The sequence below is a fragment of the Brettanomyces nanus genome, chromosome 2 (genome assembly GCF_011074865.1).
Source record: "Brettanomyces nanus chromosome 2, complete sequence".
NCBI lineage: Eukaryota > Fungi > Ascomycota > Pichiomycetes > Pichiales > Pichiaceae > Brettanomyces > Brettanomyces nanus.
Genome location: NC_052375.1, coordinates 225,614 through 249,708, shown reverse-complemented (window position 1 = coordinate 249,708; position 24,095 = coordinate 225,614). Strand labels below are relative to the sequence as shown.

At 43.9% G+C, this 24,095-nt stretch overlaps 16 protein-coding genes across 16 annotated transcripts; 9 read left to right on the top strand and 7 right to left on the bottom strand.

The window, feature by feature from the left end:
- Nucleotides 1-202: 202 nt before the first annotated feature.
- Nucleotides 203-515, top strand: RPL38 (60S ribosomal protein L38; the record flags this gene model as incomplete). The annotated part of the gene is made up of 2 exons (XM_038922389.1): nucleotides 203-208; nucleotides 285-515. 2 exons carry the CDS (start codon nucleotides 203-205, stop codon nucleotides 513-515), a joined length of 237 nt encoding a protein of 78 aa, XP_038778317.1.
- A 424-nt stretch (nucleotides 516-939) lies between these two features.
- On the bottom strand, nucleotides 940-1,800 carry FOA43_002084 (uncharacterized protein; the record flags this gene model as incomplete). Its single annotated transcript, XM_038922388.1, has 1 exon — nucleotides 940-1,800. One exon carries the CDS (start codon nucleotides 1,798-1,800, stop codon nucleotides 940-942), a length of 861 nt encoding a protein of 286 aa, XP_038778316.1.
- Nucleotides 1,801-3,047: 1,247 nt separating this feature from the next.
- Nucleotides 3,048-4,361, top strand: FOA43_002083 (uncharacterized protein; the record flags this gene model as incomplete). The annotated part of the gene is made up of 1 exon (XM_038922387.1): nucleotides 3,048-4,361. The coding sequence occupies one exon, from the start codon at nucleotides 3,048-3,050 to the stop codon at nucleotides 4,359-4,361; it is 1,314 nt and encodes a 437-aa protein (XP_038778315.1).
- Nucleotides 4,362-4,494: 133 nt separating this feature from the next.
- Nucleotides 4,495-6,036, top strand: FOA43_002082 (uncharacterized protein; the record flags this gene model as incomplete). The annotated part of the gene is made up of 1 exon (XM_038922386.1): nucleotides 4,495-6,036. One exon carries the CDS (start codon nucleotides 4,495-4,497, stop codon nucleotides 6,034-6,036), a length of 1,542 nt encoding a protein of 513 aa, XP_038778314.1.
- A 306-nt stretch (nucleotides 6,037-6,342) lies between these two features.
- On the top strand, nucleotides 6,343-6,918 carry RPL9B_1 (60S ribosomal protein L9B; the record flags this gene model as incomplete). Its single annotated transcript, XM_038922385.1, has 1 exon — nucleotides 6,343-6,918. The coding sequence occupies one exon, from the start codon at nucleotides 6,343-6,345 to the stop codon at nucleotides 6,916-6,918; it is 576 nt and encodes a 191-aa protein (XP_038778313.1).
- A 17-nt stretch (nucleotides 6,919-6,935) lies between these two features.
- Nucleotides 6,936-7,997, bottom strand: FOA43_002080 (uncharacterized protein; the record flags this gene model as incomplete). The annotated part of the gene is made up of 1 exon (XM_038922384.1): nucleotides 6,936-7,997. The coding sequence occupies one exon, from the start codon at nucleotides 7,995-7,997 to the stop codon at nucleotides 6,936-6,938; it is 1,062 nt and encodes a 353-aa protein (XP_038778312.1).
- Nucleotides 7,998-8,491: 494 nt separating this feature from the next.
- HIS3 (imidazoleglycerol-phosphate dehydratase) lies at nucleotides 8,492-9,148 on the bottom strand (the record flags this gene model as incomplete). Its single annotated transcript, XM_038922383.1, has 1 exon — nucleotides 8,492-9,148. One exon carries the CDS (start codon nucleotides 9,146-9,148, stop codon nucleotides 8,492-8,494), a length of 657 nt encoding a protein of 218 aa, XP_038778311.1.
- Nucleotides 9,149-9,388: 240 nt separating this feature from the next.
- On the top strand, nucleotides 9,389-9,877 carry FOA43_002078 (uncharacterized protein; the record flags this gene model as incomplete). Its single annotated transcript, XM_038922382.1, has 1 exon — nucleotides 9,389-9,877. One exon carries the CDS (start codon nucleotides 9,389-9,391, stop codon nucleotides 9,875-9,877), a length of 489 nt encoding a protein of 162 aa, XP_038778310.1.
- Nucleotides 9,878-10,564: 687 nt separating this feature from the next.
- Nucleotides 10,565-12,874, top strand: FOA43_002077 (uncharacterized protein; the record flags this gene model as incomplete). The annotated part of the gene is made up of 1 exon (XM_038922381.1): nucleotides 10,565-12,874. The coding sequence occupies one exon, from the start codon at nucleotides 10,565-10,567 to the stop codon at nucleotides 12,872-12,874; it is 2,310 nt and encodes a 769-aa protein (XP_038778309.1).
- Nucleotides 12,875-13,001: 127 nt separating this feature from the next.
- On the bottom strand, nucleotides 13,002-14,453 carry FOA43_002076 (uncharacterized protein; the record flags this gene model as incomplete). The annotated part of the gene is made up of 2 exons (XM_038922380.1): nucleotides 13,002-13,042; nucleotides 13,874-14,453. The coding sequence occupies 2 exons, from the start codon at nucleotides 14,451-14,453 to the stop codon at nucleotides 13,002-13,004; spliced, it is 621 nt and encodes a 206-aa protein (XP_038778308.1).
- A 653-nt stretch (nucleotides 14,454-15,106) lies between these two features.
- Nucleotides 15,107-16,672, top strand: FOA43_002075 (uncharacterized protein; the record flags this gene model as incomplete). The annotated part of the gene is made up of 1 exon (XM_038922379.1): nucleotides 15,107-16,672. The coding sequence occupies one exon, from the start codon at nucleotides 15,107-15,109 to the stop codon at nucleotides 16,670-16,672; it is 1,566 nt and encodes a 521-aa protein (XP_038778307.1).
- Nucleotides 16,673-16,812: 140 nt separating this feature from the next.
- Nucleotides 16,813-18,288, top strand: FOA43_002074 (uncharacterized protein; the record flags this gene model as incomplete). Its single annotated transcript, XM_038922378.1, has 1 exon — nucleotides 16,813-18,288. One exon carries the CDS (start codon nucleotides 16,813-16,815, stop codon nucleotides 18,286-18,288), a length of 1,476 nt encoding a protein of 491 aa, XP_038778306.1.
- Nucleotides 18,289-18,316: 28 nt separating this feature from the next.
- FOA43_002073 (uncharacterized protein) lies at nucleotides 18,317-19,477 on the bottom strand (the record flags this gene model as incomplete). The annotated part of the gene is made up of 1 exon (XM_038922377.1): nucleotides 18,317-19,477. One exon carries the CDS (start codon nucleotides 19,475-19,477, stop codon nucleotides 18,317-18,319), a length of 1,161 nt encoding a protein of 386 aa, XP_038778305.1.
- A 111-nt stretch (nucleotides 19,478-19,588) lies between these two features.
- Nucleotides 19,589-21,058, top strand: FOA43_002072 (uncharacterized protein; the record flags this gene model as incomplete). Its single annotated transcript, XM_038922376.1, has 1 exon — nucleotides 19,589-21,058. The coding sequence occupies one exon, from the start codon at nucleotides 19,589-19,591 to the stop codon at nucleotides 21,056-21,058; it is 1,470 nt and encodes a 489-aa protein (XP_038778304.1).
- Nucleotides 21,059-21,061: 3 nt separating this feature from the next.
- On the bottom strand, nucleotides 21,062-21,724 carry FOA43_002071 (uncharacterized protein; the record flags this gene model as incomplete). The annotated part of the gene is made up of 1 exon (XM_038922375.1): nucleotides 21,062-21,724. The coding sequence occupies one exon, from the start codon at nucleotides 21,722-21,724 to the stop codon at nucleotides 21,062-21,064; it is 663 nt and encodes a 220-aa protein (XP_038778303.1).
- A 287-nt stretch (nucleotides 21,725-22,011) lies between these two features.
- On the bottom strand, nucleotides 22,012-23,973 carry FOA43_002070 (uncharacterized protein; the record flags this gene model as incomplete). Its single annotated transcript, XM_038922374.1, has 2 exons — nucleotides 22,012-23,941; nucleotides 23,966-23,973. 2 exons carry the CDS (start codon nucleotides 23,971-23,973, stop codon nucleotides 22,012-22,014), a joined length of 1,938 nt encoding a protein of 645 aa, XP_038778302.1.
- Nucleotides 23,974-24,095: the final 122 nt, after the last annotated feature.

Sequence of the window (24,095 nt, the reverse complement as noted above, 5' to 3'; positions counted from 1 at the left end):
TACCCATAAAGAACAGAGTCTTACTCAAGTTGACATCTCTCGTCATTAATCCTTACACCACAACTCTTTCAGACTCTGCACGACCTTTTCTCAATTCGCCCAAAAATTTTTACCAGAGCGCAAAATTTTTCACTCGAGACGATTTCAAAGACTCTTTGTCATCTTGTAATCAGTCCTTGTTTAACAACACATATACATAAAGATGGCTGTACGTACGACATAGATGGTCCAAGAGTGGACCGTCATTCATGCTCATTTTTTTTCCTTACTAACACCCAAAATAGAAAGAAATCACTGATATCAAGCAGTTCGTTGAGTTGGCTAGAAGAGCTGACGTTAAGACCGCTACCGTTAAGACCAACTTCAAGTTGAATGCCAGAGGTAAGAAGTTTAAGCAGACCAAATTCAAGGTTAGAGGTGCCAGGTACTTGTACACTTTGATCGTTGACGATGCTACTAAGGCTAAGAAGTTGGTTCAGTCTCTACCACCAACTTTGACTGTTACTGAGGCTTAAGTAAGTTTGTTTAAGCTACATAAAATAATCACATAAATCAGCAAAAGAGAGTAAATGAAGAAAACCTATTAACATTAATTAGATACCAAAGAACCGAAGTCAAACCAAGAAAAAGTGAAAACAAAACAAGACAAAAATACAAACTATTTAGGTATAGTTACCATCATTAGAAGACACCAGTCGCAGCTAGAGAGCGCGCCACATATGTCCAACAACCAACAGTAACTCAAGCACAACAACGACAATTATAAAATCAATTCAGACTGAAATCCTCAAACAAATACGGACTGTTCATCACCTCTGTCATTAATGGTGCTGCAGACCAATAACTAGCCAGAAAATGTTCCCAGGGCTTGATGATACGATCATCAATAACACACACACACGCACGTTAAGGGGGTGCCCTGGTTTCATTTTTTGGCTGCTAAAGCGACATCATTACTGCTGAATGATGCACGTCATTAAGACAGTTGAGGTAGTCCATATTGTCTGGATGAAAAACGTCTGAAGATTGATCCAATAATCCAAGAGCCATCTTAGATTCGACGGCTTCTTCGGCTTCGTTGCCGGCTATATTTTGCTCAAATAGTTTCAGTGAATTGTCTGCCTCTAGTTTTTCTTGAGGCATGAAGATATCGTCATCATCGAAAAGGGGAGAGTAGTCCTGTTTCAGAATATCATTCTCATCTAGCTTGAACTTCGAAGAAGAAGTTGAAGGAGGAGGGGTGAAGATACCTTGAAACTGCTGGGTTGAAACATCAGATTGGGTCGATTCGCTCGATTGAGAATCTTTCTCTGCTTTCAAACCTGCCTCAAAAGGGGGAGATGGAATCTCAGAAAGAGGAGAATCCATTGGGCTCTCTTCTTTAGGATTGCTCTTTTGCCTCTTGATTGGCCGACTACTTGTATCAAGATCCAGATTATCGGGTCTATCAACACAATTAGCTAGTTTTAAATCCAAATCGATATCAGTATAATCTATACCGGCATCATCCAATTTAAACACTAGCTGATTCTGAATACCAACCAACTGGGATTGAGTATCGGAAAAACGAGCGATACATTGTTCCAATTGTTTGGCATACTTCTCTAGCTGCTCCACATGACGTCTCTTCTTCTCTCTAGACGTATGGGCAGCTCTTCTATTCCTAATAATGCGTTCAATACGCCTCTGTTCCTTCTCCTCCTTAGTTCTAGCCCTCTTTCTTGGAGGAAGAGTGCCAATTTTACCATTGGGTAAAACAACCGGAGTAATGGGAGCTGGAGACGACTTTGTTTTAACCATTTTAGTGTACGTGCGTGTGTGTGTGCTTCTGTGTTGATCGTATAAAGAAGGAAAAAGTGATGACACCAGGAGAGAAAATCGTAAACAGCGCCGAAAAAGTTTTGAGGGCGAAAGTGCGAAATTTCACAAAGAGGCCAACGCATCAACAAAGTCTGTCAAATCGGATTTGAGGGCGCGGCCTGAGACTGAGACTGAGACTGAGACTGGGACTGAGACTGGGACTGAGACTGGGACTGAGACTGGGACTCTGCAAAGCTGATCAACCTCTTGACTCCTAACACCCAATGGCGGGTCTTTTCATCCTTCATAATGGTGCTGACTTCACCGTGTTCGCCTGTCAACTTGGCCTGTGCACTCCGGCTATGTATTCCAACTGCTGCCACCCCAATTGGCCAGGCAACGTTACCTATACTCAATTTAATGTAGTTCTCTTCAGCCAGCAGATAGTCTTTTTGCTTAACATTGGAGAATATAGTAGAGAGTATGGTTGCTGTTTTTGGGTCGAGCCTGTTCCTCTTTAACTTGACTAAGAGTGGGACTAGCCATCGTTTCGTCTCAATGAGTGTTTCATCAGTCTGAATTTGGTCTGATTTGTCAATGTAGCTTTGCCATTGGGTCAATAGTAGTTTGATATAAGACGAGACTGTGGATGAAGTGATGGATTCATCTTCATTGGGTAAGCCATCAGGTGAAGGCTTGGACGACCCACCCTTCCACCTCTTTATTACTTGCTCGTCATCTTCTCCATACCTCCTGATGGGTTGTCTGCTATTACGTAATGCTATTTCTGCATCCAGAAGTTCATCAGATTTCCTCTTATGAGGTATTGGGGAATAGAATGACAGCCTCTTAGGCTGTTCTGGTTCTCCTGGTTCTGCCTCCTCCCCGCCTGCTTCTCCTGCCTCTGCTTCTCCTGGTTCTGCTTCTCCTGGTTCTGCCTCCTCCTCGCCTGCTTCTCCTGCCTCTGCTTCTCCTGGTTCTGCCTCCTCCTCTCCTGCTTCCTCCCTATCTCTCAACTCACTGGCTTTGATATATTCACCCGCATCCCTCGTCTCATCTATAATCCGCTTCTTTCTACTGATTTCTGCCCTCAGCAGTTCCCCAAAATCCATTACTGTTCAACCTTGTTCGTCTTGAAATCTACTAGTGTCTCTTTTTTCATCTTGTTCGATTGTTCGCGAATTTGAAAATTCTAAGACTCTCTCTTATCTTAAGCAAGACTCTCTTCTTCTAATAAGTGTATCCATATGAGTGAGATCCAAGCGGAATCAGATCAAGTGCAGGTGAAAACAGAACCTTCAGTCATTGCAGATTCTCCTACAGAAGTCTCGAATTCCAATACAGAGAATCTACCGGGAAATGACCGTGAGGATTCTCCGGACTCGAGCATTGCCTATGATGAAGATGGAATGCCTGTTCCGAATGGAATCGAGGATGTCAAAGAGGAAGATCTTCATGAAGGTGGTGAATCACTAAATTTAGATCTCTCCAGAGCGGGTAATCAGGTGTGGCTGGTTAAACTCACCCCACAACTTGCAGATATATGGAAGAACAATAGCTTTCTAGATGGACAAGACTTGGGTCAAATTAAGATTCAAAAAGGAACGTCTCCACCGAAAATCTTCTTGGACTTGAACGATAAGATGCCTGAGCATAGTAATGTTGACAAGGAGTACCAACTAAGGCTTACAAAGCAGGTTGTAGAGAACGAATACATCTTCAACGAGACTGAGTTTGATCATTTCAAGCATAGATTGATGTACAGAACACAGGTTGTGGACATGCCCTATCAACCGAAGCTGCGAAGTATGAACAACGAAGCACTGAATCATGCAGCTACATGGACAAGACGAACAAAGCCATCGCAGAGAGAGCTGCCAGAATCAGGAATGGGTACAACTAGGATACAGAGTAACAGACGTCATTCAAGGTTCAAGAAGTTTGTTCCATATGCTAAAACTATTCCTAAGAAGACACAGATGGTAGGAAAAGTCGTTCATGAATGCCAAGTGATACCAGCAAGACTTGCTTCCAACAACAAGTTGAAATTGGTTGCACAGAAAAGACGGTTGGCACATATGGTTAAGAAAAGACGTATCAACTACTTGAAAAATGCCAATACAGGTATATTACAAGGTAGGGCAGGTCCTAACATTCATACGGGTGCCACAATCACACTTTCCAGAGACTTGGCAGCTAAAAAGGAGGCAGCCAAATCCGAAGGTAGAGCATCTCGTATGGATAAGGAGGTGTTGATGAAGATCTTGTTTGATCTATTTAATAAATATGACTACTGGACTATGAAGGGATTGAAGGAGAAAACCAATCAACCGGAGGCCTACTTAAAGGAATGTTTAGAGAACATAGCTGTGATGGAAAGAAAAGGACCGTATGCATTAAAGTACAGGTTAAAGGAAGAATACAGAAAGAGTAGGGAAGTGGAAAGAAAGGCTCAACAAGGCTTTGATTTGGATGACATAGATTTGGATAAGAGGGATGATGACGATGACAACGACGATGATGACGACGATATCGAGATGGAGGACGTGGCCAACATATAGTGATATACATATATATATATATATATACATATCTTTATCTGCACCGCCACATCGCGAAGAAAATGTATTTGAGTTTTGTTGCTTTTCATCTTGCTTCCTTGTCGGTGCCTTCTTTCTTTTCCTATCAATTGTTATGTCTGATGATGATATTACTATGAAAGAAGCTTCAGAAGCACATCAGGTAGATGCCACCGCCACATCAACCAATCCACTATCCAGAATATCGTCCACATCCTCATCTTTAGCATCAGCCACAACTACTCCTCAAATTAAAGTCAATGACTCGGAACAGATCACTGCCAAATTCACCGGCGTTAAGAATCCCAGCCACCAGAGATCCGGGTCTAAATCAGGAGCACCCAGCTCTATTCAGGTACAATCATCACCTCTTTTGTCTTCCACGCCTCCTACCATTAGCAAGAGCCTAATAAAAGCTTATCCATATCTAATCTTTGCCAATAAGATCCTTTCCATCCTCACGTGGACAGACGACAATGCCTTTTTACCGATTTCTCTTGTTCTATTCTCCATCTTACTGATCCTCTACTTCGAGAATGTCATCACCTACTTGGGCCATCTTTTACCTGTTCTTGCATTGGCTCATTTCACACTTATCTGTGCTTACGTGGAAGCTCAACAGGAGCAGCATTCTACTCTCGATGACATAGTTCATTGTATGTCTACATTGAGTAATAAATGTGAACAGTTGCTAGCACCACTTACGTCGTTAAGTTTGACTGCATACGATTTAAAACGACTTCTATTCACAACGGTGTTCTTGTCTCCGATTCACATCATCGTCAGCTACTTTTTATTGCCTCCAAAGACAATAATATGTACTACAACAGTTTTTTTGCTCACCTATCACTCACAATGGTCAAGAGTCACACGTAGACTCTTTTGGAAATCGAAAACCTTCCGTTTATTGTGCTTTTATTTGACAGGACTTGACTTTGAACAGCAACAACACAGTGGAAAGTCGACAATTTTCAACTATGCGGTTGAAAAAACCAACCAAAAGTTGAAAGAGGTGACTCAAAAGGCTACAGGAGGTGGCAGAAACGGTCCTGTTCGCTTTTCTTACGTGCTATACGAGAATCAGAGACGCTGGCTCGGTATTGGATGGACTCCCAACTTACTTTCTTACGAAAGAACACCGTGGACGGACGAATTTCTTAACGAGGCAGATTCTCCAGACAACTTCGAGCTTCCTCAGCTCAACGACGATTCGGGAATGTACTGGAGATGGGTTGATAAGACGTGGCGAGTGGATTTGACCAACGATGGGTCAATCCAGCTCTCTTCTACAAAGTCCAAGACTACGGCAGACCCCAAACCGGATGAAGGATTCATCTATTATGATAATACGTGGAAAAGCCCAACTACAGAGGATTCATTTTCCAAGTATACGAGGAAAAGACGATGGGTTCGTACAGCAGAGTTAGCATCCACAAAGAATTCCTCAACGATTGGCAGTGTTAGTGCATTAGATGGAGTTTCTATACCCAAATCAACACCTATTGGAGATGTACAAAATGTTACTGCTATTGGAGACATCTCTACCAAGGTTAAAAAGAGAAAGAGCTTGAGATTCGGGGCCAATCCAACGGTTCTTGAGGGGGCTGACGACAAAACAGTGAACGTTGATGACATGACGTTGAAGAAAGATCAATAATAGAGGTGCGAGGGTGTCTTGCGCTGACTCTAGTGGCCGTAGTGGCTCTAGTGTCTGCAGTATCTGGGGTGGCCATATCAACATAAGTTAATTGACGACCTTTGCTAGCTGTTGCAAATGCTTTCCACTTTTTGGTGCTGCTGAAGATGGACCCTTCGTGCCCCCTCCCTCCCCCCCTGATCAAACCCTGAAGCCCTAAACTTTTCACTTTTCACCTGAAAAATTAAGACCTCGAATTAGTAGTATATAAAATTTTTCAATTATACCAACTACACTTAATCAACAGTTCTATCATCCAAGGCCAAAATGAAGTACGTTTCCTCTGTTCAGGACATTAATGTCCCAAAAGATGTTACTGTTAGTATTCAGTCAAGATTTGTCAAGGTTGTTGGTCCAAGAGGTACTTTGACTAAGGACTTGAAGCACATTGATGTTACTTTCGTTAAGGTCAGCAAGGATTTGATTCAGGTTCATATCCACAACGGTGACAAAAGACATGTTGCCAAATTGAGAACTACCAAGTCTCTTATCAGTAATATGATTACTGGTGTTACGGTGGGCTACAGGTATAAGATGAGATTTGTCTACGCTCATTTCCCTATCAACGTGTCTGTTGCCGACGAAGACGGACAAGAGTTTGTCGAGATTAGAAACTTTTTGGGAGAAAAGAGACTTAGAAAAATCACTGTTCCTGAAGGTGTGAAGGCTGAGGTTTCCAAGGCTCAGAAGGATGAGTTGATTGTCAGTGGTAACTCTGTCGAAGAGGTTTCTCAGACATGTGCAGACATCCAACAGATCTGTAGAGTTAGAAATAAGGATATTAGAAAGTTCTTGGATGGTATTTACGTTTCTGAGAAGGGAAACATTGTTGAGGAGATGTAAGCAAATAGAATAGAATACTAATAAGATAGCCAGAGCTTGTAGAATCCCAAGATACCTGAAGCCAAGCCTAGAGAGAGATGGAGTGGCTGATACATCGGCCTGTGGAAGACATAAACGGAATCGTAGATAAGATCCGAGGACAATCGGACTATATCCACCATAAGTATGCGTTTTTCCTTCGATATTTCAGCCAATTGAGATGAATATGCGGTGGCAAACTTGGTGATAGTAGATGGACTTCCAGAGCTGAGGCTGAGAAGTCTATGAGCACGTTCTTTGACCTGGAAATTGATCTTTATGGCATTTTCTCGGTTCAAAAGATCGTCATACTTGGCGAAATCATTGCGTAATCCAACGACAGTAATTGCGAACCATGCTAAAAGCTCATGCTTGGAACAAAGCTTATGATAATGGGACAATTCATGATTCTGTAGAACTCCAAGGTTGTAGAGAAGTAAAGACTCATCAGCCCAGGCGTAATAGAAGGAAGAAAGATAAGTGATAACATCCCAATTAAACCAGTAATTGAGTAATTGTTTAGTTCTGATAGGAGTACCCAACTTTGAGTTGTTCACTATGATAGCAGAAGATCTGATCATTCTGGTGAGACGAACCAAGTGGAACGGAACTCCCAAAGACCGAAGAATCTGTCTGTATAATCCCAAACCTTTGATGATTCCTTGAGATCTGAGGAACAGTTGGCGAAGAAGGGGGGAGGAGAAGGAAGTGGGTAGAGAGGTTAGTAGACGTAGTAGATAGATGATGATTTTGGACGATTTGTCTTTACCAACAATTGTGTTGAGGCAGTGATTGAGGTGGTCGATTGGGGCCACCTGAGGCAGAGGCGGAGGTGGAGAGGAAGCCAATGGAGCCGAGGCCAAAGCCACTGGAGCCTGCTGGACCACTGGAGTCCTCGGTCCAGTACTCCTTACCGGCGTAGGAGTCAAACGGCCAGGAGATTTGATAGGAGAACGCAGACGAATCTCATGGAAATTGTCCCTATTCGCCTGGTAGTAGTAGGAATAGACTCCTAGGGCACCTGCCTCTTTGAACAAGTCGTCAATATCAGGAGAAGCCATAGAGAAGTAGAGAAGAGAGGAAGATGATAAGAGAGGTTACCGGGAGGATTTGAACCACCGGGAGGATTTGAACCACCGTGAGGGCCTGCGAGCTACCGGGGCAGCACACCGCTACAGGGTGGCTTATGGTGGTAAAAGATCTATTAATGCTGTGCTGTTACTAGGGCTGCTAGGACTGACTGTCTGACCGGCTAACTGCTACGGTTATCCATCTGACCGTCTGACTCACTTTGTTCACCAGACAAGCCATAGAGAAGTAGAGGAGAGGAAGATGATAAGGGAGGTTACCGGGAGGATTTGAACCACCGTGACGGCCTGCGAGCTACCGGGACAGCACACCGGTACAGGGTGGCTTATGGTAATAAAAGATCTATTAGTGCATTATGTACTTTTACTAGGACAGCTACGGTTGACCGTCTAGCCGTCTGACTACTGACTCACCTGACTCACTTCGTTCGCCAGATTCGCCAGATTCGCCAGATTCGCCAGATTCGTCACAACACACCCTTCGTACTCGGCACCTCATCACCACCCGTATAACTAATAGCCTCCCTAATAGCAATGGCCAATGCCTTAAAAGCACTCTCACTTCTGTGATGATCATTAAATCCTCTCAAACAATCAACATGCATAGTAATCCTGGCATTTGTAGCGAAAGACTCCATAAAATGAGGTATCATCTCACAACTCAAATCTCCAATCTTCTCTCTCTTCAATCCCAACTCAACAACCGCAAACGGCCTATTAGAAATATCCACAACTGCTCTACTAAGGGCCTCATCTAAGGGTGCAAAACCCACGCCAAATCTCTTGATTCCTCGAACAGAGCCCATCGCCTTATTGAACGCTTCTCCTAATGCTATTCCTATATCTTCTACACTGTGATGATCATCAATATATGTATCCCCAATACATTCAACAATCATTGACCAACCAGAATGTTTAGCCAAAGCATGCAGCATGTGATCCAAGAACCCAATTCCTGAATTCACTGAGATAGTCTGTGATCCTGTCGTTTGTAGAGCATGCTCTTTGTCACTGGACCCTTCAAAAAGAGACTCCTCTAATGTGATTGGTCCCCCATCAATACTAAGTATAATTTGAACCTGGGTTTCGTTCGTGATACGTTTAACGTGTGCAAAACGAGCCATCGTGGAAGGTGAAGACCAAGAGGTGGACAGGAACAAGAGAACCACCACCATCACTATCATATTTCAATGTGACTCACTGGTGTAAGGATGCATATTTAAAGGATCCGAGTCGGTCAAATGGCCATCAGGCATCAACCCATCAGGCATCAGGCATTAGGCATCAACTCAGGCAATCATTACACTGCTTTCTTTTCACAGCTCACTACTCGCTGTACTGCTCACTATTCACTACTCACCATTATGTTTCGCTTCCGCAATATCAGACTATTCAGCACTACTTATACCCGAGCCTCATCTAAAATCCATACCCCACAAAAACCCCTTGGAGAAATTCAAGGAAAACCTGTCAAGAATTATTATGTCGATGAGAACAACAACGTAGTAATTAAGGTGAAGCCATTATTGAGGACAAATGAACCGGTGGAGAACAAACGAAGAAGATTACTTTATCAATCTCGGAAGAGGGGTATTCTTGAAGCCGATCTTCTATTGAGTCGTTTTGCCGACAAATATTTGAGCACAATGACGGAGGCTGATTTGAATGAGTATGATAAACTATTGGATGAAATGGATTGGGATATTTATTACTGGGCCACTAAGAACTACGAAATCACACCATTGCCTGACAGATGGAAACATTCCAAGGTTTTAACCATGCTTCAGAAGATGAGCAAAAATCCCGGCAAAGAGATACTTAGGATGCCTGACTTGGAGGAGCGTAAGAACTGAAACGACAGAATGACGGTTGTCCCCTTATAGTAAAGTCGCGACATAATGATTGTCGTGAAAATCAGGGGCTCAAGTTGAAGAAAGAGGCTCAGGCAAAATAATTTTTTCTCTAAGTAAGCAGATCTATTTATTAACTACATGACGAGTAATAATCAGCAGAATACCGACAATTTGGATGATTTTAGGGACAATTCGCAAAGGTTTGTTCGGTCTCCTTCTAGGTCATCCAACTCTGAAGATGAAAGATCTCCCAAACGATCTCGCGGAGGCTCTACAGACGGTAGGCGGGTATCGAGGAGAGCATGTCTTGCCTGTCGCCGACGAAAAATCAGGTGTGACGGCGAAATGAGCTTTTCTCCAGAAACTCCAGCTACGCCCAGCCATCGACGTCGAAAGGCTCACTACACCTACAAGGAGTGTTCCAATTGTCGTTCTGCGGGCATCGAGTGCATCTTTGTTCCCAGTAGACGTGGCGGAAGGCGCCAGAGAAGGAGCTCCACGACATCTTTCGATGCCTCCGGCGTCTCTGGCGAGCCCACTGTGTCAGTTGCAGCCAGCCTTAAGCCTGATGGGTTTAGAGCAGCCGCGACGCGCGTCGAGTCCACGGGGTCCGCTGGGTCCGCCGGGTCTGCCGGGTCTACCGGGTCCACTAGGAAACCCTCACCGAAACATACCATCTTTTCTTCCATGTCACGTGAGGGCAGCTTTGTTGACGATGCAAGTTCGCTGACGTCTGCTAACCAGTTGTATTCGCCTCAGTTATCTTCTAGGGGACGTTATAGGCATGCTGGCAGACCTATGCTTCGTCGGCCAAGACTGATGCCAGGATTTCGTGGACCTCCCGATGGCTCTCCCGATGGACCTTCTTATTGGTCTCCCGGAGGACCTCCTCGTTGGCCTCCCGGGGGACCTCCCCGTTGGCCTCCTCCTCCAGGTGGGCCGCCTGGTGGATTTCGTGGCCCGCCTGGTGGATTTCGCGGGTCGCCTGGTGGATTCTTTGGACCACCTCCTGGTGAATTTCACGGTCCCGGTGGACCTTTGGATGGACACCCCGGTGGACCTCCACCTCCTCCTAGAATCCCTGGCCCGCCAGAACACTGGGGTGATCGAGGACCCTGGGGACATAATCCATGGGGATCCTACTACTACAACCCTCCAATGCCTCCACACATGCCTCCCCCATCTGCTCCACCACCTCCTCCATACGATTATGGTCGTTTCTACGACTACGATAGACCCCAGACCATTTCAGAACAGCCAGCAGGACTGGAACAACCCGCCCAGTCTTATCATTCATCACAGTCTTCCGTTACGTCTTCTTCAGCCACAATTCCTCTTTTCATTACTGAAGAAGGCTTACAAAAAGTTGACATGCCTTGCTTTAATACCGTCTGTCATCTTATCGACTTGTACTATCGCTACGTGAACCCTTCCTATATGGTTTTACCCAATAGAAAACTTCTAGTGGATTATCTCAGCATCTCTCCTCTGTGCATATGTCTTCTAAGTACAATGTTTAAGATCTCTTCTCGTTATTGCTCTCCTGATGCTGTGGAGGACCCCAAATATCTCGATCAGGGCTTCTGGGCTGGCCAAATTGAACGATACGGTGTGTCTCTAGCTGGTTTTGAGAGGTTGGCCGCATATATTCTTGCCTCTCAAAGAGGTAAAGACGACCACCTCGAAGAATGCGCTAAATTAGTCAAGTTTTACCGCTTTGTGGACTGCACGTCTTGCAAAGAACTTGCAGATATCGAGCAGTTCCTCAACATTTCCACGCCTGCTCAAATAATTTTCAGAGAGGGCTTTATAAGGATGCTTTGGAACGTTTATAAATTCCAAGTTTTCCGTAGGGTTTCCTTTTCCTCTCCATATTTAAAGGGAAAAGGAACATTCGAGTTTCCAAGCAATCTGGAACTTCCAATGCCTGATACAGACTACTATACCAGATCGTCTAGAACTGGTGGATTCAAAAAGGATTACAGGAGCCTTGCCAAAATCTCGCGAATAAACTTCAAGGACCCAGTCAACGAGCCTATCTATGATTCCAGTGCCATCGTGGTTGCTTGCCATCTTCTTGAACTGGTAATAGACCTAGTTGATGATTATAAAAACATGCCTGAGGATGAATTTGACCAGACTTACAACGATTTCACCTCACAGCTACATAAACTTCGGTATCTGTCGATGAACGCTCCCTTTAAAGTGTCTCCAGGAAATAAGATGGCGCTCAATTCAAACAATATGTTGAACGCCTTGGTTTGTGATTTGAGTTTAATAATTTTAGGCACTATGAAGCTTCCTTCTAATGTAAAGCTTCCTGTCAATTCAGGCTCGCATGGCTTGCTGGCTTGCAAGGACATCTTTGGAGTACCTTCTGCTAGTCATCACGTACTTCAGAGTCTCAGCTCAGACGATATAGACGGCGAGAAGCAGTGGGAGTCTTATTTTATGGCGTTGAATGCTGCTTTTGACATTCATACGCTTATCCGTCTCGGCGAAGGTATTGCTCCTCCATCGCTTGATCAAACTACCCGGTTTTCTACGTCTATAGAGCCTCGAGCAGCCGACGTAAGTGCATTTTCCAGCGTCTCTCAGGACTCAGAAACGTGGCTTCAATATCCTTCATTTACGTTGGTTATAGTGATTCATTGCATATCTATATTGAGTACTCTCTGCGTCTTCGGTTCTAGGAATGGTATCGAGGCAGAAGAAACGCCTAGTGGAATTGAGTTGAAGGTGAGCAATTCCTCGAAATGCAGATATGCCAAGACAATTGCACCCGTCGGCTTGAACCCTGAGCATAGATTAGCATCGCTAGGAGAGCAGTTGAAGAAAGCTGCCGACGAAAAAGTGAGCAGCAGCGTTTTAGGCTACAGAATGATCGAAGACATCAATAGATACCTCGAAGCCAGCGGCAAATACTACGAAGACGTTTCCAACGCCAAGAGCCAAGTGGACGAACTACTTGAGCAATTGCACAAAGAAGTCTTTTGACCGGATGCAAATAAAAATACACATATGAATAAAAAGAAAATGGAGTAAAAGGCAAGAGTAAAAGTAAAGGCAAGAGTAAAAGTAAAAGCAAACAGGCTAAGTAAAGGTATATCTCTCTCGGTACTTCTCATTTGTACTTGGTCACCATAGCAGGACATTCGTTAGTCTCTATATGGTGCTCCAACCACTCTGCGTTGTTTTCAAACTCTTTGAAACAGCCGGCACATCTACCAGATACATAGCTTCTATTGTTGGACTTTGTACCGCATGGATAGATGAAATGAAGAGCCTTTAGGTGTGTTTTGAAGGTATCTCTACGTGAGAAACCTCCTGTAGGGTGACATTTAGTACCAAGATGGCGCTTATGGTGTTTTATCTTGTGGTTTGAATCGTCAGATCCGTCCGATTCAGAGTCAGATCCAGAGTCAGAGTCAGAGTCAGATTCGGAGGAAGCATAGAATGGACACTTGTAGGGTTTTTGTGCCTTGTGCTTCTTGACATGCCTCGTCAAGTAGCTCTTCACTTTAAACGAGGCCTGGCAGACAGAGCAGACAAAGGGATGCGAAATGGTTGTAGAACTTGGAGAAGATGTAGCTGGAGAAGATATCGCAGCATGTGAGATGCTAGAGGTGTCTGAAACTCTGCTGCTACCAATAGATGCAGAGGAAGGAGAGGAAAGGGGGTCAACAGTGCCGTGGCCACGCTTAACAACGTATGAGTTGAACGAGTAGTCCTGGTTCATAGTGGCGTATGCCACCAGTGTGTTGTAAGGAATAGTTGACTGCGGGGCTCGAGAGACTCGGGGCATTCGTTCCACCGGAGGAATCTGTGGGCACTGTGTGAGTTGTGGGAGCTGCGTGAGCTGTGGAGGCTGTAGTGGGCCCTGTAGAATCTGTGGGCCGTGTTGTACTGCTTGCACCCGTGGCATCCGTGGCACCTGCGAGCCCGGCAGACCCTGTAGCCCCCGCACGCCCTGCTGCCCCACCGTATCTGTTCTACCTAAATGCATCTTCATCTCTTCATCAAGAACATACTCATCAGACTCGTAGTCTCGAAGAGAGGGGACATCAGAAGAGCAAGACACAGAAGAGCAAGACACATATGAATAAGGTTCCTGTTTATGTTTCTCTTTGCTGTCATCGTCTTTCTCTTCTTCCTCCGGTTCTTCCGCACTATCATCAAATATCTCAGCCACAGTGGCCGCACGATGGCTCACGTGATGTGCCTTTTCAGAGTTGGTAGTATACTCCTTACCACCACCGATATAGTTGATGGAAGGTGCAGATCCTGAGGGTCCACTACCATCCACGGAAAATGGTTGAAGGTCCCAGTTGAACGGGTTCGTACTGGTAAAATCATATTCGAATTCGTCCACAGCGCAGGCATGACAAGTCATAGATAAAGGCTTAATTAGATCGATCTTGACATTTGCATGAAACAAATCTCCGCATACCACCGTCTCCTTCAAGGTCTTAGAGGAGCCAGATGGCCTCAGAAATACTCCTTTAATCACATCTACCGCATTAAAGAGTACTTCCGTGACGGCAAAAGTAGCATTTGGGAAAATGAGCTTATCCATACTTTATGAATTCATGGAATGCAACCAGTTTCAAGTGATAGCAGTTCCTTTCAGTCGTTGATGTTAATGCTTTATGTTCCTAACTTGAGTAACCCTGTCAAAAATATCAGTACAAAGAGAGATGGTTAATAAAAACAAATGGGTTACAAATTTTTTTGGATTCTAATCAACGTGCAAATAGATATAAAATTAGAGGAAGGAAAAATTGAACTGAGGTGACATTTTGAAAATAGCTCCCCTCTTGTTACCATGTGGTAATGTCACATTTAGGAAAAAATTGCTTTCTTCCTAATTTAAGTCGGGTCGGACAACGTCGAGAAATCGGGTAGTTCGGAATTTTGGAGCCGTTAAATTATGTGGCATAGACACACGTTTCTTTTGCAACGAAGATTTCTTAAAGGGGACAATACTTTGGGATTTCTTTTTTTGAGCGAGACAGGGGAGGGGGTGTCCAGCTAGCTGGCTGTCGGCAGGCACCTGAGGGCACCGGCTGGCTAACGGCAGGCTCTGGCTGGCACCGGCTGGCGCTGGCTGGCTGGCTCCTGGCTCCGGCTGGCTTTACTCCTATCTTATACCCTGTCACCCTATATAGTTCTCCCTTTAAGTTTCTTTTATTTCCTAGTTCTTCTTGTCTTATCTTATCTTATCTAACCATGCAAAGAAAGTCCCCCTCCAAAAAAAACAGCAGCGAGTTGGATTTGAACATCTTATCGTATCTTAAATCGACAACATCAAAAGCCTCGGAAATCGTGCCACAGACCTCTCGCACATACAATCTACAGTCGCTTAAGATCGACCTCAACCGAATCAAGCAATTAATAGCGCAAAATACTCAGACGCGTTCTTCCATTCTTGCCGATGCAACCAACCAAGATTTGATTCACTCGCATGCTTCGGCTGATAAGATCAGTGATTCGGACTATCAATTATTTCAAGGTATTAAAGATTGTAGCGATCTGAGTCTCAGTTTGGACGAGTGTCAGGATTACGTCCAGTGTTATCGATATATCGCTTCTGATTGGACCTTTAAGCAGCTACTATCTCTTATCTCCAATCACCCTAACATCTATGTAGCCGCACAGGTACTAGCACAGTTACGGGATCTTGTGGAGAGTGACATTTCTCAAAGCAGTTCTTCCGATAAGCTGGCTGTCAAACGATCTCAATTGACCCAATGCTTCGTCAGCTGTAACTTACCACAGTTGTTATCCAACTTTCTTCAACGAAAGGATAGAGAAAATGACGACTCTGTTATCACGTGTTTGACTGTCCTTGTAGATTTGTGCAATTATCCTGACTCTCTTTATGAGATACTTGTAGCTTGCGATAAGCTTAATGATCAGGTTTATCAGATGTGTAAAGTTTCTAGTGCAAGTCAAGTTACTCTGGTCAACCAATACGCTATGGAGTACCTGAACGTTTTGCTTACGGATTCTAGAAATACCAAGGGATTTCCATCCCACGATTTGGTGGACCAATTGTTAGTTAGTCTCTCCAAGTTTCTTAAGGTTCAACTAAGTTCGATAACACCGGAAGGCAGAGAGTATGTCGAAAACACTATACTGCTTTTATCGTTTTTGGTATCAACATCTGATCAATGTAACAGCCAGTTTATTGCAGACGAGGGAATCGAGTTGATGTTGATGATGGTCTCATCAGAAGATTCCAGATGGCATACTAAGACAGGATTCAAAATCTTGGATTCGGCATGTACTAAAACGGAAATTGCATCCATATTAGTGGAAAAAGGGATTTTAAAGCCTGTTTTCCAGTCTATTAATTACCGGAAACTCCCCCAAAAGTCAACTTCTTTGAATATCTACTTGCTAGATATTATTGGACGCCTCTTCAAGTATCTTCCCTTCGATTCCGATGATAGACTTCGTCTATTGAATAAGTTTATGAATAAAAATTACAAGAACTTCAACAAGTTGATGAAATACAAAAAAATTGTTGATACAGCTGATGATTTAGACGAAACATTGATGGTGGCCTGTTCTGCTCTCATTAATACTATTATTGCATGGATATCCATAGATGATATCGTACCGGTGGAGAAGGTGATGAATATTTTCACAGATTCTGGTCTGACAATCAGCTCAAATCTAATTGAACCTCTTCACGATACATACCAGATACTTTTAGGGGAGACAGGAACTGAGAATGACGATACAGAAGTTTTAAAAGACTTGTACCAAGCACTAAGCTCAAGGTACTAGAGATGAGAGTCTTTTTATGCATGTTTATTTATGCGCGCCGATTTATGCAGTTTATTTATGCACTCTATATTTATGCAGTTTTTGGTCTTTCGCATCCTTCAACCTTACTGCTCTCTTCCTTCTCTTCTACATCCTAAGCTATGGCTACATATACTCAGCCGACGAAACAACTGCGTCCCTGGTCACATGCAACCCATAGCTCACATAGTTCTGTGTCTCCAGACCGTAGTGGTGATTCCAGGCATGATTCCAAACAGGATACCCATTACGATACACATCCCTCATATCAGATGAGCCATTTGGAAGACTATGAAATAATGCAGCAACTAGGAAAAGGAACATTTGGTCTTGTCTCCAAGGCAAGACAACGAAGTACGAGTAAATTGGTGGCACTAAAGAAGTTTATAGTTCACGATCGCAAAGATGGCTTTCCAATTACGTCTTTTCGTGAGATAACCATCATGAAGAAGCTTCATCATTTGAATGTGTTACAGCTTATTGACATGGTACATGAAAGGACGTCGACCAGTAAGGCCATAGGATTTTTTTATACAGTTACACCATACATTTCATCTGATCTTAATGGTCTTTTGAACAATCCCAGAGTTGTCCTTACCGTACCGCAGATTAAATGCATCATGAAGCAAGTTTTACAGGGCATAAATTATGTTCACGGTCAGAATTATCTTCATAGAGATATCAAAACGGCAAATATCTTGCTTGACTTCTTCGGCGTGGTGAAGTTAGCCGATTTTGGTCTTGCTAGAGTGTACCACGGAATCCCTCCGGTGAATGCACAGTCCCCTCCCGGTGGAGGAATCTACGAGTATACGAGTCTTGTGGTGACGAGATGGTATAGACCTCCAGAATTACTTTTGGGTGATAGAAAATACACCACAGCAGTGGATATGTGGGGGATTGGATGTGTACTTGGTGAGATGTATAAGAAGAAGCCGATACTAGAGGGGGACTCTGATCTTGATCAAGCAGATCGGATATTTAGATTGGTAGGAGCACCTACCGAAGAGAGCTTTCCTCATTATCGAGAAATTAACCGGAATGAGGTGAACTTGGAAGTGAGCTACGAAAGAACTTTGGAAGAAGAGTACTCTGGATTGATGGATAAGGATTCATTAAGTTTATTTGCAGGACTTGTTGAACTGGATCCTGAAAAACGATTCAATGCGCAAAAGGCACTGAATTCTTCATTTTTTAGCATGGAACCACTTCCATGCAAACCGGAAGAACTTCCCAAGTTTGAAGAGAGTCATGAATCTGATATCAAGAGATTTAAGCAGGAGAAACATGACATATCAAGTTCTGCCCCAACTGAATCGCTCAACCATTCACGGTATGGAGCAGGACAAGTGGAGATGTATAGAAATGGAGAGGCACCACCAAATTATAGAGGATCGTGGACAGGAGCACGTGGTGGATGGAGAGACCGGCATCGTGGACCACCACCATCACAAAATGAATATTATAGCGAAGATCTTCCCAGTTCAAAAGCACATGGATCGGATCTATATGGGGCCGAAGAAGATCAGAGTTTCGGTGCGATGAAAAGGTTTCTCCACCACGAGAATGGAGAAAAGACGAAACGGCCAAAGAAGTAGTTAATAGATGTACTAATACAGATTCATATCAAGGCTTCATTATCTGAATTTTCTTTAGTCTTGTCAACTTCTTTATGGCACCTCTAAAGAGAAGGAAAGCACCTAAGCAAGAAGAAGCTATGACTAGAGAAAAAAGCAGGCTATTCTGTTCGAAGAAGTTCTGCAAATTCATACCGTAAACAGCAGCAGGGAAGAGTATACTACCAAAGCTCATTAGACCAGCACTAAAGCGTAAGCCCAGTAGCATGAGATCGTTTCTGTTTGAATCAAGAATAATATTGATGATTTCCTCAGTAGTTTTCACATCACTGATGGAATTCTCCACAGTCTGAACAATGGCATCACAGTGCAAAGAATATGATTCAAGCAAGAGCTCGACCTCTTGATGGTCATGCGTAGAACGAGGTAATCCCTCCATTTTTTCAGTGAGGTACAACTCTGCCAATTCATCATCCTGATCGAGCAACTCATCGATTAGATCACGGATTAAAGTCGCCTTCTGTTGGAATTGCTGGAGTCTCTTGGAAACCATCAAGAGATACTTTAACTTGGCCAAATCCACCTCGTCTTCCAATTCTTTGAGGATTCCATTGACGATGCTCACATGAACTCTCATTTCCGAGTTCAAGTTATCCAACGCATCAATGAAGATGGCCTCCAATGCACGGACCTCGTAGTGAAGTTTATCGTGAGAATCGTTGCGAAGCTTCTCTGACAGGCTTTTGATGAACTCTTTATTGGAATAGGAGCCATCGTAGTTGAAGAGAACCACACTATCAGCCTTTATTAGGGCCCGTATATGTAAAATACTGAGAAGAATAGAGTTTTCTCGAATCAAAATAGATGGTACTATATCGTCGTAGCCTTTATCGATCTTCCGCAAATCACGTGGAAGCAAATCACGACTGTTCATTAGCTGAACACGCTCTTCAACGGAAGGAATTTTCTGGAAATGGCCTTGATGATCGAATACAATACATCTGAGACCACTCTTGGCAATGTTACCACCTTGAGAAGCGGCTGTAATTCTTGGAAGAAGGTTTTTCTCCAGAATGAACGAGTCTATGTCTGCATCTGATAGAGAGTGGGTCGGCCTAAGTGCAGGAGCCAACCGAAGAGACGACCCAAGAGCCGGCCTAAGTGCACGAGCCAACCCAAGTGCACACGACCTCAGAGAACATCCAAACATGATGAAAAGAGAAGTGAAAAGAACAAGTAGAAAATTGTTTTATGTCGCGTCGTTTTAAAGACCGTTTTAGTCGCATCACGGCAACCATCTCTTGTTATTGGATATCCAACTATGCCGGATCGAACGTACAGAGCCGAACAATTTGAATTGCACGAACAGCTTGGAAGAGGAGCATTTGGAGTTGTGTATAGAGGATTTGATCGGGTGCGTAAGATCGATGTGGCTATCAAACAGGTTGATTTGGAGAGTAGCGATGAGATGGATGAAATAGAGCAAGAGATTCGAATGCTTTCTACTTGTCATAATGATTACATTACCAAGTACTACGGATGTTTTCTTAAAGGTTTCAAGCTATGGATTATTATGGAATATCTGGCCGGAGGTAGCTGTTCAGATTTACTAGAGGCTGGTCCTTTCAATGAGTCTACAGTAGGACTGATATTGACTCAGCTACTCCATGGATTGACCTATCTTCACTCGAATGGAAAGATTCACAGAGATATCAAGGCTGCGAATATTTTGGTTGGGTCCGATGGACAAGTCAAGATAGCAGACTTCGGTGTGGCTACCCAATTGTCTAACAATCTCTCTAAGAGAAACACTTTCGTGGGTACTCCATATTGGATGGCTCCCGAGATAATCAAGCATAAAGAGTATACATTTACTGCGGATATATGGTCTTTGGGTATTACTGCGATTGAACTTGCTTACGGAAAGCCTCCGTTGTCTCAATATCATCCTTTTGACGTACTTTTCAGAATTACCGATGATCTCCCACCTACGTTGGGGTCAAACTTCACCACTGAGTTCAATGATTTTGTCAGCCAATGTTTGAATAAGGATTCTACCAAGCGTCCCAGTTCTGTAGAGTTATTGAACCATCGCTTTATACGTAAATATGCCAGATCAGATCGAAGGGTATTGACGAAACTAATTGAAAAGAAGATTAGTTGGGATTTGGAGACTGGCAATATGGACAAGAAGTATCAGCAGGCCCAGCACGCACCGCAAAGCCTGGTGCAAACTCCCGATAACTTGTTTGATCTTGGAACGATTACCGTTGATCCTAAAACTTTAGGTCATATTAGTAAGGAGAGCAGTTTGAAGCCTCTGGAAGAGCAGCAGACTCTGAAGATTGTTCCACAGTCACCAATCAAGAGGAGCACTGGTCTTTCTGATGAGGATAGCCACGATTTACGCAAAGAAATGAGTCGTATTCTGAATCAATCATTCAACAAGATCTCTCATAAATACAATCTATCCACGTACGAGTACGACAACTTGGTGAAATTTGAAGATCTGATAATGAATTCGTTGTTCTTAGATCAGGATTCTAAATACAGAGAAGTATTTACTAAATTCTTCAAACTCGTCTTGAAAAGAGTGATGAGATCGGAGAATTCCAAATTGAAAGAGAGGATACTGCCAAGATATTACGTTAATATGGAACACGAATGGCAAAATTTAGTACTAAAAGATAAAGAGAAGGAAAAAGAACAAGGAACAGAAAGCAACAGAGACGAAGTTGAAGAGTTACTGCTTACCCGGTGGGCAGAAAGTATGTTGGACAGAAAGCCGTAAGACCTAAGTGGATTTGATGATCTCCACAGAGACGACCAGGCCGTTTAGTTTGTTTTGGAGGTCTTGAATGAGAGAGTCCGGGACGATGTGAGCGGAAAGTGGCTCCATTGGCTTCTGCTCCTGCTTCTGCTTCTGCTTCTGCTTCTGCTTCTGCTTCTGCTCCTGCTCCTGCTCCTGCTCCTGCTTCTGCTCCTGCTTCTGCTCCTGCTCTCTCTCTCTCTTCACAGGCTTGATCACATTTATACATCCTTTTGTACCTCTCACTAATCTGAAAATCGACCTTAACAACCTCATATCTCTTTCTGTCAAGGTATTACCGAATGTGATATGGCCATCCACCTTCTTATTCAAATCCTTCATATCTGCTGCTATATCCAATAATGGTTCACAGTAAGCCCGATACTTCCTAACAAATGGTAACAATAAAGCGATATATGTTTCATTGAACACAAGGATATCTGTTTTACCTTTCTTCATGGACGTTGTCCTATCCATGGCTTTCAAAGGAAGGGCTTGTGCATCTTCCACGGGGTCATTTCTTAACCAGTCATAGTAGGCCGTAAGAAGTTGTCTAGTTTTCTTCTTAGTCATCTCTCTGAAGGCCTGACGGATATAGTTGTTAACGCTCTTATAATCGTTTCTGTTGATGGTAATTAGTTGGGACATTTTTGTAGAAGTAGAGTCTACATGAAGAGTATTTTGAGTTTGTACGGTATATTTGATGGCTTTATATAGACTATAGATGTCGTAGAATGGCGTGTTTGAAAGAACTCCCATAAAACAATACTAGTAGACTCTTAGACACTTAGAGGCTGGTCTATCCTGTTCTTTGGACGTCATTCAAAGTCCTTATCCACGACAATATGACATGTCGCATTATATATACTCCTAAACAGGCAAACAACAGGCCATGTTTTTCGAGACCTGTCATATAAAAGATACATGGAATAATGTTATTGGTCTAAGTTGAGATTCCCCAAACGGGCTTGAAGCTCTTTGATATGACTTCCTTTGGCCGAGGTGGCAGGTGCAGACACCGTAATTGGAGAAGGGGAATGGAAGTTCTTCAACGAGGGCTTTTTTGCAGGTTTTGGAGGTGGAGACCGTTTCTTTTTGCCTGCTGCCTGTCTTTCGAGGTCGTCGGATGAAGGGGAATAAGGAGACACCGACGGTCTTGGACCAAGAGGAGGCACTGGTTTGGAAGCAACTGGGACAGCCACTGCAGCAATAACTGGGTGCTTAGTATCAGTATAAGCGGAAGAAGGGGCAGACGGCTGTAATAGAGGATGAGAAGATCTTGGGGATAACGTCGAAGAAGCTGAAATCACAGAGGATGCTCTACGAGGAGGCTTTAAAGGTGGTTCAAGGCGAGAAGCATCTGGCGCCACAGACGGAGCAGCAGGTCCAGATGAGGAGGGTGATATCGATGATGACTGGAAAGAGTGGGGCTGATAGTACTGATTCTGAGCAGTTTTCTGTGCAATACCAAGAGATTCATGGGCCCTCTCCATGGCATCCCTTCTGATCTGCTCTTGACGAATCTTTTCCTCCTCTAAATGTCTCATATGTCTCTCTTCGTCAACATTTCGATATGCCTTTGGAGGAGGAGCTCCGAACTTGGAGATATCAAAGTCCATAAGGCCTGTTTTGAATTTTGGTTCTTCAATCACCTCATGAAATTTGTTTGGAGGAGAAGATGGGGTTCTTGGATCAAACAGAGGTTGATTAGGCTGAGCAGGTTGAACAGGCTGAGCAGGTTGAACAGGTTGAACAGGTTGAACAGGTTGAACAGGTTGAACAGGTTGAAGAGGTTGAACAGGTTGAACAGGTTGAACAGGTTGAACAGGTTGAACAGGTTGAACAGGTTGAACAGGTTGAACAGGTTGAGTAGGCTTATAATAAGGATTAGTATAACTTAGTTGATCAGACGGAATGGAGGGTGTTCGAGGAGGTGGAGAAATACCAACTGAAGAGTAAGAAGGTGGACGGGAAGGAAGCTGTTGAGGCGGCTGTTCATAAGAAGACATTGATTGAGGTTGAGGAGGCTGAACAGAGAGTTGAGCGGGTAGTCTTTGGTAAGAGTTCGCTGTCGGTAGCTGAGGAACTTGCGACCATTGTGCTGGTTCATAAGAAGGCCGAGGCTGTAAAGCGGGAGGTTGAGGTTGAGGTTGAGGTTGAGTCTGTTGAGACTGAGGTTGGTAAGGTTGTTGAGACTGGGATTGGTAGGGTTGTTGAGGTTGCTGAGGTTGGTAAGGTTGTTGAGGTTGCTGGGGTTGATAGGGCTGTTGAGGCTGCTGGGGTTGGTAAGGTTGTTGAGGCTGTTGAGGCTGTTGAGGCTGATAGGGTTGCTGTTGAGGCTGCTGGGGTTGGTAAGGTTGTTGAGGCTGTTGAGGCTGTTGAGGCTGATAGGGTTGCTGTTGAGGCTGCTGGGGTTGGTAAGGTTGTTGAGGCTGCTGGGGTTGATAGGGTTGCTGTTGAGGCTGCTGAGGAGATTGATAATAAGGCTGTTGAAACTGTTGAGGCTGCTGAGGTTGATAAGAAGGCTGTTGAGGTTGTTGAGGCTGTTGTGGCGGCTGATATTGCTGAGGCTGTTGAGGCTGTTGAAACTGCTGAGGCTGGAAGGACCCTGGATGACCCTGTGGAACCTGCGACCCTTCACCAATATCACGATGCTTAGGTGGTGCAGGAAAGGTGTGAGGATCCTGCAGAGACCGAAGGGGAACAGGATCCTCGTTGGAGTCCCGCTCACTCTTGTTATAGTAACTAGTTTGATTGTTTTGAGCCGGATTTTGGTGTGCTTTGTATGTGTTATAGCCACCCTTTGCCACCGATTTCGTCGCTCTCCCGGTGGCCTTCGCAGCACCCGCGGCACCATGCATTATACTGTCCTTGTTACGGTCCCAGAACGTTGACATATAGTTAATTGATCAGATATCTAAAGAAAAAGTGTACACAAAAGGAGAACACAAGGAGCTCCACGTCCTCCAAGTTTTTCCTTGTTTTCTTAGTTCTCCCGCGGATCGCGTTAAAGCCAAAC